The following is a 13,308-nucleotide window of genomic DNA, read 5'->3' on the forward strand; positions in this document are numbered from 1 at the left end:
TCATATTCAGTATGTCTTGCTCAAACATGTCCTTAGGGAAATTGTTAATCACTCTCCGCAGTGTTTCATAATGATGCTTTATTAATTTTTCTGCTTTCACAGAATATTTTTTTTCACACGAGTAACAGTCTTCGAAGAAAGTTTCAACACAAATACCAGCGTCATATCTAATTTCTTTGCATTTTATCCATATTTCGATAAAATCTTGCTTTTGTATCAGTGATTTATCAGAAATTTCTATACTACTGAATTTTGTCTGTACAGCTTCTTCTATCAAATGGAGTTTCTGGACTAACCACTGCACTTTGCCTCGTATTTCAGTTTCTCTTTGAGCATCCAGATCGTTTTTCTCCGATATATAGTCTTGAATCAGACCTGTTTTTCGCATATCTGTACTCTTATTCATAGTTTTCTCTTTTTGCTTGCACACGATTTTGTCTTTAACATCTAGCGAAGTAACGTTAATCATTGTACACTTTATAACTTCATCTAAATAAATTAAAGGTGCCACAGTTTGATAGTGTGACTGTAAAAGCAGCTAAACAAAGGAAATACGTATTTACAACTCCGTGTTTTATTTCATAGGCATTTACAACCTCCCTTCCTGTACTGCATTTAATATCATAAAGAAAAGTTTATTTTCTTCATTTTCTTGTGTTTCAGTTGCTAACTATTTGGTAAGACTGTGCTGCTTGTGCTATTTTTTAATTATTACTATAATATTATTTTGTATTTAATGTAAAAGAATCGATTTATGTCTGTGTTTTACATGTATTTTTTGCATGTGTATTTCGGATAAATAGTTGGCAAAGAAATGCACTACGTCGCCGTACTTTATGCCTAGCGCCGCAGATATGTGTTTGAGGTTGGCAGCGCGGTTAGCCTTCCGCACTTGCTGATAAGCAAACACAAGACACTTAGCCGGTATAAGATTGACAGCTTAGTGAGTTAGCCAGTTGTAGGTTTTAGAGAGTGAGTGGAGGTAGCACTAAACAATATGTTGCGCTCATTTGTTAAGGCTGGCGTTAGCCAGATTCAGAAATCGTGCATGGCAACAGCAGCAGCCATTCCAGCACCAAATACAAACCCTGAAGTTCTCTACACTGGAGTACGTGAAATTTTGTTTTCTTAGGAACATATATACTACTCACGTAATCTTAATGATCCTAGCAAGGTGTTATTCAGTGATTATCAAGTGTAATAATAACAGGTGTATTTTGTTGGTACGTGCCGCTTTTTTGTGTGTGTGGTGGTATGTATTACTGATGTATCAATACGTTTGACGTATTATAGTTTGTTTTCAAGGAACTTTACATTTCGATTCCACATGTGCAAGTTCGAATAAGTAAAAATGTAGTCAACAGTAGTGTACGATGTGGTGTAAGTCTTCATTGAAATGCATGAGATAATTTCAGCAGAAGCTTCTCTGCAGTATAAAATTCTTTCATCTGTTTGTATAATTTCATTGTTTCAGTCATGTAAATGAGAAAAATAACACTTCGGCTTAATATTTTAGAACTTGAAAAATATTAGCAATGTAATGTGTGAATGTTGTAGAACTTTTGCCATTGACTTTCACACTTAAGAAAGTTCCTGAAGAAGACACAATGCCTTCATCATATAGGGAAGGGCTCTGCCGAAGATGAGTCGTCATAGGTAATATGCCCTTAAGACTTTCTGGATTCTTTCAAGTCATGCACCTTTCTTTTTGAATTCCTTTTTTTTTTTTTAAAGTATACGGGAGATTAGTTCTTTGGGGAGATTCAGCCAGCAAAAGATGGTTAGTTAGATAAGCTGGCTGAAAGCTTTCAGGTTGAAAAGTATGTGCACAGTTATTCAATACAACAGGCCTTAAGATGCTGTATGTACTTCAGTGAATGATGGCAAGAGGAATGTTCTGCCAACTAGTCCACAACCGTCGTGTTTCATTGAAGCCTCTGTGCTTTATGCGAGATCACAATTAAATTAACTTTCATTGCAGTTGATCCATCGTGAGAAGATCCTCCAGGTTGTAGAACATGTCAGAAAAACAATAATACATTATAAATATTTGCAACTAAAATCAGCTAATGTACCTTCCACAGGTTCCATGTGGATTTCACAACTCTCATTTACTGAAATTGCATTAGTGCACTGATTTTAAAATTATTTTTTTAATATATAAGGCAATAAACATATAATAGGACTACTACAGTACTTATTTGCAGTGAACACATTATTGTACGAAATGGTGCAGAAGTTTCATTGTACTTGTGGCACGCTCACTCGCACACAAAAATCAGTTGGTGCACCAAAAAATCCTTTAGGCTTCTCTTAAACTGAATTTCATTGGTTGTTAAGCTTTTTATGGCTGCTGGCAGGTTATTGAAAATGTGTGTTCTTGAATAATGCACACATTTTTGTTCAGGGGTAAGTGACTTCAAATCCTTGTTGAGATTATTCTTATTTCTAGTAGTGATCCCATGAACTGAGCTGCTGGTTTGAAAAAGTGATATATTTTTAAAGACAAATTTCATTAAAGAATAAATGTATTGTGAAGTAGCAGTTAGTGTCCCTACTTCCCTAGACAGGCCTTTGCAGGATGTTCTTGAGTTCACACGACATATAACTCTTTGGACGCTTTTGAGCCTGGAAAACTTTAGCTTGGCTTGAATTACCCCAAAGAATAATTCCATATGACATTATGGATGAAAGTAAGCATAGTATACCAGCTAGCTTTTTCATATTTATGTCCCCTATGTCTGACAGAATTTGCATTGCAAATAGATTTGTTTTGATGCTTCAGCAGTTCTGCGGTGTGCTCCTCCCAGTTGAATTTATTATCAAGCTGTAATCCCTACAATTTATCACTGTCCACTTCTTTATTTGCTTATCATATGTTAAAAGTTCTGAACTGCATGTAGTGTGTTTTTTCAAAGTGACAAATAATTGGCTAGGAACCAGTGATTAACGTCCACAAATATTTTATTAGCCGACCTTTGTAAGGCTACCCTTGATTTGCTATTTATTGAAATGTTTGTATCACTGGCAAACAAAATGAACTTGGCATTCGGTAATGTTACTGATGAAAGGTCAGTGATATACACAAGAGAAAGTAAGGGTCTTAATATGGTACCTTAGTTTCCAGTTGGATGATGCCCGGTAGCTTAATACATCTCTTTCCTAGTAACCTTTTTGTTTCCTGCCAGAGATATGATTTGAACCATTTTGCAGCATTTCCTGTTACACCGTAAGATTCTACTTTACTTAAAAAGATATTGTGATTTACACAGTCAAATGCCTTTGACAGATAACAAAATATACCAGTTGCCTGAAACTTTTTGTCTAATGAATTAAGTAGGTTTTCACTGTGAGTGTAGATAGCCTTTTCAATATCGGAACCCTTTAGAAATCCGAACTGCGACTAAGACAGTGTGTTATTTATGATAAGATGGTTATAAAGATGATTGTGCATTACCTTTTCTAAAATTTTTGGGAATGCTGGCAAAAGTGAAATTGGATGGAAATTTGATGCTTTTTTTTTTTATCTCCCTTATTAAATAGTAGCTTAACTTCAGCATATTTCAACCATTCAGGAAATATTCCACGGATAAACAACTGGTTACACAGATAGCTTACTTAACTCAGAATCACAGTCTTTAATTTACTTTGTTGATATTTCATCATGCCCACTAGATGTTCCTGATTTTAAAGATTTTATGATGGACATTACTTCTCCTGGGGTAGTGAGGATCAAAATCATATTATGGAAGTTACTTGAAATGTCTGGTCTGAAGTATCCCGTGGCAGCATCTACAGAACCTGACAAACCCATATTTCCAGCAACAGTTATAAAATGTTTGTTAAAACGTTCTGCAACACTCTACACATGTCACCAATGTATCACTTACTCTTAATGCTATTTGCCCCTCTTCATGTCTGGTTCTACTGGTCTTCTCCTTCACTATATCCCATATTGTCTTTATTTTGTTACCTCATATGACTGTCTTTCCTTGTAATATGTCAATATACAGTCTTTAATATTTTGTATTATTTCTTGTAATGTGCAATAGCATCAACATCAGAACTGTTTTGGATTGACGGATACAGGTTTCTTTTTGTTTTACAATATATCTTTATTCCTTGAGTAATCCATGGCTTGTTTGTAGACTTTGCTCTAACCTTGGTTAGTTTTGGGGGGAAACAGTGTTCCAATCAGGTAAGCACTTTATTAGCAAAAGTGCTATATTTTTCGTTCATGCCATGAACACTGAAAAAATCATTACAGTGAATGTCTCTGAGGAGTTTCCTAAAATAAATAATTTTTGGATTATTGATTACCCTCTTGAATTCAGATTTAAGATTTTATATCCTGTTCAGTATTAACATTTAACTAAAGGAACTGCATGTCATGGTTAGAGAGGCCATTGACTATTGGTTTTGTAATATTTTGTTCATTGGACTTTTGATGTTATCAGTGGCTGTTTGTGAGCAATTGGCTACCATGGTGGGGAACTTTACAGTGGGAATTACGTTGAGTGATAGTGTTACTAAATTAACCCAGATATCTCATTGGGAGAGTCTTTAAGGAAATCTACATTGAAGTCACCAGCAACCACTAATTCTTTGTTTTTGGTTGTTAAATGGGCCAGTACAGCTTAAAGGTAATTTATGAGCAGATTTGTTACCCGCAGGTACTCGGGCCCTCAAATATTTTGATGAAATAAAGATAGCTGACATTTCACATTGATTGAGTTAAAATTGGGTAAAGTTGAAATTTTGTTGGTTGTCGAAAATTCTTAACCAACAGCTGTTTATGCTGATTTAATAAGCTAGAATAATGTTTTGGTTCCTTTGTCAAACTGAAGGTTTTTCTCAATCCTAGCCTCTCTTAAAACTTTGTTTCCTTCTGTCCTCCCTACCCTAAAAAAAAGGGTCTTTTCTGAACCCTATAGTCACTGGAATTGTATCGCTTGTGATAGTGCCTTCCCCCTTTAACTTCCGTGCTTTTTTCCCAGCCAGTGTACACTTCCCTTTCCTGTTGAGGTGAAGGCCATGCCTAGTACAATCGCACCTATTTAGAGAATCAATAGGAACCAAACCAATGTGTGACCCCGCACCCGACATAAACAATCTTTCCAACTCCAAATTAACTCTCCTAACAGAAGAGCTCAAGTGAGGTTGGTCATAGCACCCAAGAACAGATACAAACTCAACACTAGTATGCTTTTGATGCTGATGCAATCTTTGTCAGATCCCAATCTATACTGTACCAGCACTAGGTTTAAAAAGATTGGTGACCTGGTATTCTGTTCCTAGTTCATCCTGCAAAAATTGGCAAACACCTCTTCCATGGGAACTACCTAACAACACTTTCTTTCTCTTTACTATTCCCTACATTCTTGCTTTTCGATTTTCTGCTGAAAGTTTGTTGTTCCCTGTCTACACCTGTAACTGCTTGAGGTTCACCAGCTTCTAACTGAAGCAGCAGGTCAAATATGTTTCCCACATTCACCATGAAGCTGTCAAAGTTCTAGGCCTATTTGTCCTGTTGCCTGTTGCCACTTCCCACCTCTCTTTACCCTTCTCCCTCCTGTCAAGATCTCCCCTGACCTTGTCTAACTCAGCCTGAAGGGTAGCAATTTTCCCCTCCAGTTCTAGTATCCTCCTATCTCTACTGCTTATCCTACAATTTTCCCCTCCTGTTCTAGTATCTTCCTATATCTACTACATATCCTACAAGGCCACTGACGAGTCGGGTTAATGGAAAAGTCCGATTCCACCCGTCAGCTTTGACCAGTGACATCACCAATATGGCGGAAACGAACATTCATAACTGCTACTGTATCGCGACTATGACATCATTACGTAAACATGACAACAAATGCAAAAATAGATCAAAAAACCATCAAACCCCCCAACGGGAGAAATTGGGGTTTTTTGGGTGGGGACAAACTAAAAATACACACGCCACTAAACCAATCAACAAAAGCGATAGAATAAAATGACCACAACCTTCCCAAAAATCAACTGAAAACAATATCCACAGGAATCGAACACTTCCCTTGACATATATAGGTCAGCAGCAACTACCGATACCACACTGTCTCAAAACTTTCACCACCGCCACACTTAATCTTTAAAAAAAAAAAAAAAACTAGAAAATCAAAATTGGAATCGAACACTTCCCTTGACCTGTTGCCCTTACATCATCTCGACATGTAACTGTCCTTGGTCTGAGATGCCGGAACTTTAGTAAGCCTCATTTCTTTATGACACACTGAACACTTCACGACTTCAGCCAACAGGCCAAATGGCTGAAGAAATTTTGTTAGAGACAACGCACTGTCCCCCATCATTGCCGACAACCGAAAACTGTTGACGTCATATCCATACCTACACCAAAGACATAGAGAAAGCAATTTACCAAAATTTACTGACGACGAACAGAAAAAACTACAATAATGTCGACATAACAAAACCAAAATCATTAAATCATTGAAAAATATTCTGCTGAAAGAACAACCACCACCAATACCACACATGTGCAATGCTACCATGCAAATGAATCCCATATGCCATGTAACACACTACCCATAAACACTCCACCAGAGAGAACTACCAACCACAATAATATGCCACATATAAAACATGCCACACATGCAAACTAAACTGAAAACATCACCTAACACACAACACATAAACACACCCCCAGAGAGCACCACCGATCACATCAAAATGACAACTACAAACATTCCACTCTCACAAACTAAATTCCGCGCCATCAAGACATCACGCACAACAGCCGCCTTACGTCACGGGTCAAAGCCTACAGGTGAAATCGGACACTTTGGTTGACCCGATGAGTCACATTTACTTCCCTTACCCCCACACCACTACAGTCACCCACTTGGAAAAAACTGCAGTACCTGTCACACCAAAGCCCCAACCTAACAATTCTACGGCAGGTTAATCACTTTTCATTTATAATAAATGTGGTGGTTTATTATGAGTAAGTCAGTTAAATTACAAACACAAAAATATGATTCCACAAATTTGGACTGTATGCAACTGTACGAAAACAAAAACAGCAGTGTAAAGTTTCTGAAACAGCAACTTGAACTTTACACTACTTGCTGTAAATGTGAGTTAAATGATGAAGAGGTACGCTACAGTTACATTGCTGGACCGAGCAAAGAACGATTAAACAAAATTCTATAGAGTTACTGTGCCAAAACGTAAACAGAAAATATGACTACAACCTGACTGTATGATTTTCTGTGTTTTCTGCTATATTACATAAATAAAAATGAAACCTTTAATGGTATGCTTAAAAAGCATACTAAAAGACCTATTTACCACATAATCAGTACTAAACCAAATGTTGTTGTTATCTAAAACGACTTATCTTTACGACAGCGGCAAAACCCGTGCTAGTCACCTGGCTGCAGGGCTGCCAAAAGCAAATGTGCTGCTTTATGGAATTTTTTGAAATAAACTCTCCTCCCAAATCAAGAGGATGTAGCTTATGGCTTGTGTGAGGTGTCAGAGTAAGCGAAATAGTACCATTTCCTTTTGCATATGGAACTGCCTTTCATGTTGGAAAAGTGCTGTAGAACTGGTGAAAATAACTCACATTTCATCCTAACTCAGATTATGATTCCATTCCCAGAGCCAGATGGGACATTGTTCAACACGTTAATCTTGAAAGCTCACGTTAGGAAACTGCAATGTGTGCATAGCATTCAAAATTGCAGAGACTGTTGCAAGTGTAGCTTTTTCACCAGATATAGCTTGTCCTGCTGCTGTGCAGTCAGTGTGAGACAATACAGCCGGTGGTTTGATCAGTGGTAGCTGCTTTCTCTTCCACATTGTGCATGTCTTGCAAGTCAAGCTTGTATTTTTCTTTAAGGAAAACGACATTTACCTGTAGCCATTGATAATATTTATTTTCTTATATACATTGTGAAAGTCTTTTATTTAGTGGATGACCTGAGCTGCTCCATTCCTGCTGTTTTTCGCCTTCCCAATTATTTAGTATAGGTTTTCCATTCCCCTTATCAAATTCATGTGCCAGAATTCTTGCAGTTTTTGTGCTTACGCCATAATTAATATTGCGTACAGAAAAATAACACCAGAAACTGTTTTTCTATCATTTTTTGTGAAATTTTTTAATTGTCATTTGATAGCCTAAAATTGATTTGGCCAATTCCTAGAAGAAAAGCCTTTTCTGTGTGCCATTTAAGTGTTAATTTAGGAATACCCATGCTTGTTTCTAATTTATGCAAAAAAAAGGAAAAAAAACTGTTTCATGGATATGTTGACTATCTTTCAGCAGTGAGGTAGATAATCTCAATGACTGATGATTCTGTCATATTCTTAGCATTATGAACTACATTATTTCACAGTATGCCTAGTTGTTAGGCTTGATAACACTTCTATTGGAATATAACAGTGAGCGTACTCGCAGCTATAAGCTCTGTTTTTAATGGGGTTAGTGAACCACTGATGTGGTAATGCTAAAATATGTGGTTAGCTTAACCCCATACGAGCTAGGGTAATACATTTTGCATCAGCATAACCTAAAAGCAAAAGAAAAAATCTGAAAATGAGGTACATAAAGGAAACTTTTAAAATAATGTTGTTAATGGAACCGTCACAAACATAATTGATATTCAGTGATTAAAGATTAAATAAAAACAAAAAGTAAACTAAAAACAGTACTTCAAATGTTAACGTGGCAATGGTTAATATCATGGCAGTTGCCTATTTTATTTGACAAAACATCAGATGAGGTGGTGGGTTATGAAGTGAAGACAACTAAAGACTACAATTTTTCTAGTTAGGTCGGTACATAATGAGTGGTCCAGCACTGGGTGCTTGACCATCTCAGAGAAATTTTATATTTGCTGGGTGAATTTCCCAATGTTTAGTAGTATATGTAAAATATATGTTACAAATTAACATCATTATCACTTAACTGAATGTAAATATTTTTAAAAGTTCAAAGTTATCAGCCACAAATTTAAAAAAAAAAAACAATTGTTGAATAGTAGTTTTCCAAAGAAATCTTAATTTCTCACCTTTAATATTTTTTTTCTGGTATTAAACTGTATAGTATAATTACTTATTATAGAGTATCAATGGTGAGCAGCTTACACTTAAAAAAATACACTATTTTTAAAAAATGGATTTTTTAAAATTTTTCTGTTTTGTGGCCTGCAACCTCTTTGTTGGGGGACCAAATAAAAATCTGAATTTCGATGTTAATAGACCTTTATGATATCAAACTTCAGTATAAATTTCAACTTTGAGATTCAGTTGGAAGTTATGGGAAAAAGATTACAAACACGAATCAATTTTTTTTTTTTTAACATCTGAAATATCTAGTAGGCTAGTCAAATAAAGTACACCAATTGCATAATGTAGCACACCACATTACACTAGCTAATTATTTGGCAAAACAGTGCTGTGGTAAGTGTTTCAGCAGGCTAACAATTGCATGTGCAAGCCTACACAAGTCTGATTGTTGTCTTCCCCCTTAAACTAACAGTTGTCTATTCACACTTATGTAGCTAGAAGTTCTTGAAGTATGCAGTTGGAAAAATGGTGTCTCAGTGTTCTGTTGGTGTTATTATTAATGAAGCATGTCATAAAGTGTGTATGGAGTGTATCCTAAAGACATTACTTTAATCAAAGATTACAGTGAAGAAGGAAAAAGTGTTGTTTTACTTAAGTCAGCCCAGAAGTCAAATCAACATGCAAGTACCATGAAATGAAATACTTAGAAAAAATTCATCACCTTTTCAGTCAGTCTTGCATGGATCCTTTCGAGGAAGGTAAGAAACCTATAACAAAAGGTCTGTGAGAAATAACATTTGAAAAGCACACTTGTCAATCTCATACCAGGAAAATCATTGTGTCCAACATGTTATTCTAAGATATTTGTAATTCACAAGTGATAGGGAAACAGCTACAGTATTTTGTGACTTATCAGCAACCATCAAAAAAGTAGAGAGAGATTGTGTAATCCTAGATACAATAAAATTAGAAAACTATGTCAAGATAAAAAACCAAGTGCCTTGAATACAAAAATTGAGAAAGTGGCAGCTACAGTCAAAAAGAATTTGGCAGTTTCATTTTAAAATACAATTTGTACTAAAACAGATGGAAGTTCTAAAACTTCACCAACTGAATATGATGATTAGCTAGAAAAAGTAAAAACTAAATGCAGTACTTCAAACAAAGAGGATAAAATTATCAGTTTACTTCCTAATTCTTGGAGTTGAGCATTATTGATGAATTTAATGCACCAGTGTCTTGTCAAGTTAACAAGGCTATTAGTAAAAGAACAGGGAATTTTTACAGCGTTGCAAAAGAAAAGTGCATCTAATTTGGTAGATGAAAAACAATCAATAAAGTTATTAAGTATTATCACGATGACAATAAAAGCCGTTTGATGTCTAGCAAAACAGACTGTGTCTGTGAAAGAAAATGGTTAGAAGATTCAGAGACAAAAAAGGTGAATAGGGTGTAATTTAAATGAACTATTCACTGAATTTAAAAAAGAAAATCCTGACATTAAAATTGGAAGATCAAAGTTTTGTGAGTTGAGACCAAGATGGTGTATTGTTGCAGGGTTATCTCGCACCCATAATGTTTGTGTTTGTATCGTCAAAACATAAAATTGTTGATAGATGGGGCCAATCTTAGAGTTGACTATAAAGACGTTTTGGAAATTACGGTATGCAGTATTGACAGTTACGATTGCATGATCAAGGCAAGATGTGAAGATTGTCTAGGCAAATAAGCCTTACTTGACATGTCTGAAGAATCCAAAGAAGACAATTTGATGCCTGACAATATAAAATACAAGTAGTGGGCGACACCAAGACAGAACTGAAATGATGAGTCACAAAATCATGAAGAGTTTTTGAATTGTTGGTCGCTAACCTTGAAAATCTGAAAATGCATCATTTTATTGCAGAAGCCCAAAGTAAATTTTTGAAAGACAAAAAGTAAACCTTGGCAGCTGGTGAATGCTTAGTTTCTGCTGACTTTTCTGAAAATTATTCCTTTGTAGTTCAAAATGAAGTACAAGGGCACTACTGGGTAAACAAACAGGCCACAATTCATCCATTTGTATTCTATTATAAAGATGAAGATAACTAATGAACCACAGCTTTTGTGTCATAAGTGACTACCTTGAACACAACACCACAGCAGTGCACATTTCTCAAGTAAAATTAACAAACTACATTAAACAGCAGCACCCGTCCATAAAGAAAACCTGATTTACTTTTCAGATTAGGCAGAAAGTCTATATATAAACATCTCGTTTCATAAAGAAAATTTTGGGTTTGAGAGTAGAAAGGCACTTTTTTGCTTCATGCCATGGGAAGAATGCTTGTGATGGTGTTGGGAGTACAACAAAGTGAGATGTCACAAAAGCAAGCTCCTGCTGCGGACCGATGACAAATCATATCATAACACCTCAAGAAATGTTTGAATCCTGCAAAAATAAATAAATAAATATCAAAGGAATTACCTATGTTTTTGTACAATGTGTGTAAATACAAGAAGACTAGGACATTGTCTTGAGGTACAACACTTGTCAGGAGATTAAAGGCACTTGATCTTTTCATTGTTTTGTACCCCATTCACACAACTTACTGAAGTGTAAGATCACATCAACTTTGTCTGATAGTGAACTTCATCAGTATGGAAAACTTTTACAACTGGTTATTCAAAATAAAGACATAGTGGCTTGTGTTTACAATCAACAGTGGTGGATTGGCGAAGTTGATAATATTGAGTGTCAAAACCGAGATGTACATGTTGTATTTTATCACCCTCCAGGACCAAGGAGAATTTTTTTAAAAAATTAAGAAGGATCAAGTATGGATGCCACTTAAAAATGTACTGAGGAAGCTGTCTTCCATAAAATTTACAACTGTGCCTGGGTGAACTTATCATCTAAGACCCAAACTGAGTGAACAAATTTCTCAAATGTTCAATGACCGATGTATTAGAAACAAATAACAAGAGAACAATATAATGGAATTAGTAGGCTTATTTTCAATAAAAAAAAGTAATCATAGGTATGATTAAATTATCTACTGTAACTGATAAATTTTATTCTATAAACCTAGATATTGCAGTGTTAAAAAGCGTATTTTTGACTCGTGTTTGTAATTTTTTTCCATAACTTCCAATTGAATCTCATAGTTGAAAAACATACTGAAGTTGAAATCAGGAAGGTCTATAAACTGTGAAATTATCAGATTTTTATCTGATCCCCCAACAAAGATATTGCAGACCAAAAAATGGAAAAATTAAAAAAAATCATTTTTTAAATAGTGTATTTTTTAAGAGTAAGCTGCTCACCATTGCCACTCCAGAAAAAGTAATTATACTGCACAGTGTAGTTGTAGAAAAAATATTAAAGCTGGAAATTAATCTTTCATTGGAAAACTACTGTTCAAAACAGTTTTATTATTTTTGATTTTTTATTTGTGACGGATAACTTTGAACTATTTAAAATATATTAAAGAATACATTCAGCTAAGTGATAATGATGTTAATTTGTAGCCCAGAGTGTGTTGAACTGAATGCATTTTATCTTAAAGGCTTAGGACAACCCACTGCTGAACAATTGTAAAAGATGTAGATGCTTGCAAATACTAAAGAACGCATACAGCCTGGAACAAACATGACCACCATTTCAAAATAATAAATTTCTTTAAAAATATTTTTGCGACTACTAAACATTGGGGAACGCACCCAGCAAATATAAAATTTTTCTGAGGTGTTCAAGCAACCATTTCCCCCCCCCCCCCCCCCCCCCTTAGACCACTTGGTATGGATTGACCCATTTTGGAATCTGCCTGAGACGATTTAGGAAAATCGAAGAAAATCTAAATAGACTGTCTGACAGCCTGATTTGTTGGCCCATATTGCGCAATGTTAGTTTTGTTGTGACTCAAAGTTCAGATACTTGCTTGTCTCCATGCCCACCCATCATTCTATCTGGAACACTGAGTCAGCACCACCCCTGATGGGTGAGATGTTGAGATCAGAATCACAAGACATTACTATCATGAACTATAGATGGGACACTTCCTGGTAAAAGTTAAGTAGTGCCCCCCTCCCTTTTTTTCATAGTTTATGCATGATATACATACATCTTCATCTATACTCGGCAGACCAACCTGAGGTTCATGGCAGGTGGTACATCCCATTGTACCACTTATTAGAGTTGCTTACTGTACTGTTCCCTTTACTTAAGGAGTGCAGGAAGAATGTTTGTTTGAATGTCTCCGTGCATGC

At 35.7% G+C, this 13,308-nt stretch overlaps 1 protein-coding gene across 1 annotated transcript in view; it reads left to right on the forward strand.

Moving 5' to 3' along the window:
* Positions 1 to 799: 799 nt before the first annotated feature.
* The window catches only part of LOC126281446 (aldehyde dehydrogenase, mitochondrial), an 86,780-nt gene continuing 74,271 nt past the window's right edge, over positions 800 to 13,308 (forward strand). Inside the window, exon 1 of the mRNA XM_049980417.1 lies at positions 800 to 1,108. Coding sequence (XP_049836374.1) covers positions 998 to 1,108 — 111 coding nt within the window. The 5' untranslated portion in view covers positions 800 to 997. The remainder of the gene's footprint in view (positions 1,109 to 13,308) is intronic.

This window comes from Schistocerca gregaria, chromosome 7 (assembly GCF_023897955.1).
Source record: "Schistocerca gregaria isolate iqSchGreg1 chromosome 7, iqSchGreg1.2, whole genome shotgun sequence".
Lineage (NCBI taxonomy): Eukaryota > Metazoa > Arthropoda > Insecta > Orthoptera > Acrididae > Schistocerca > Schistocerca gregaria.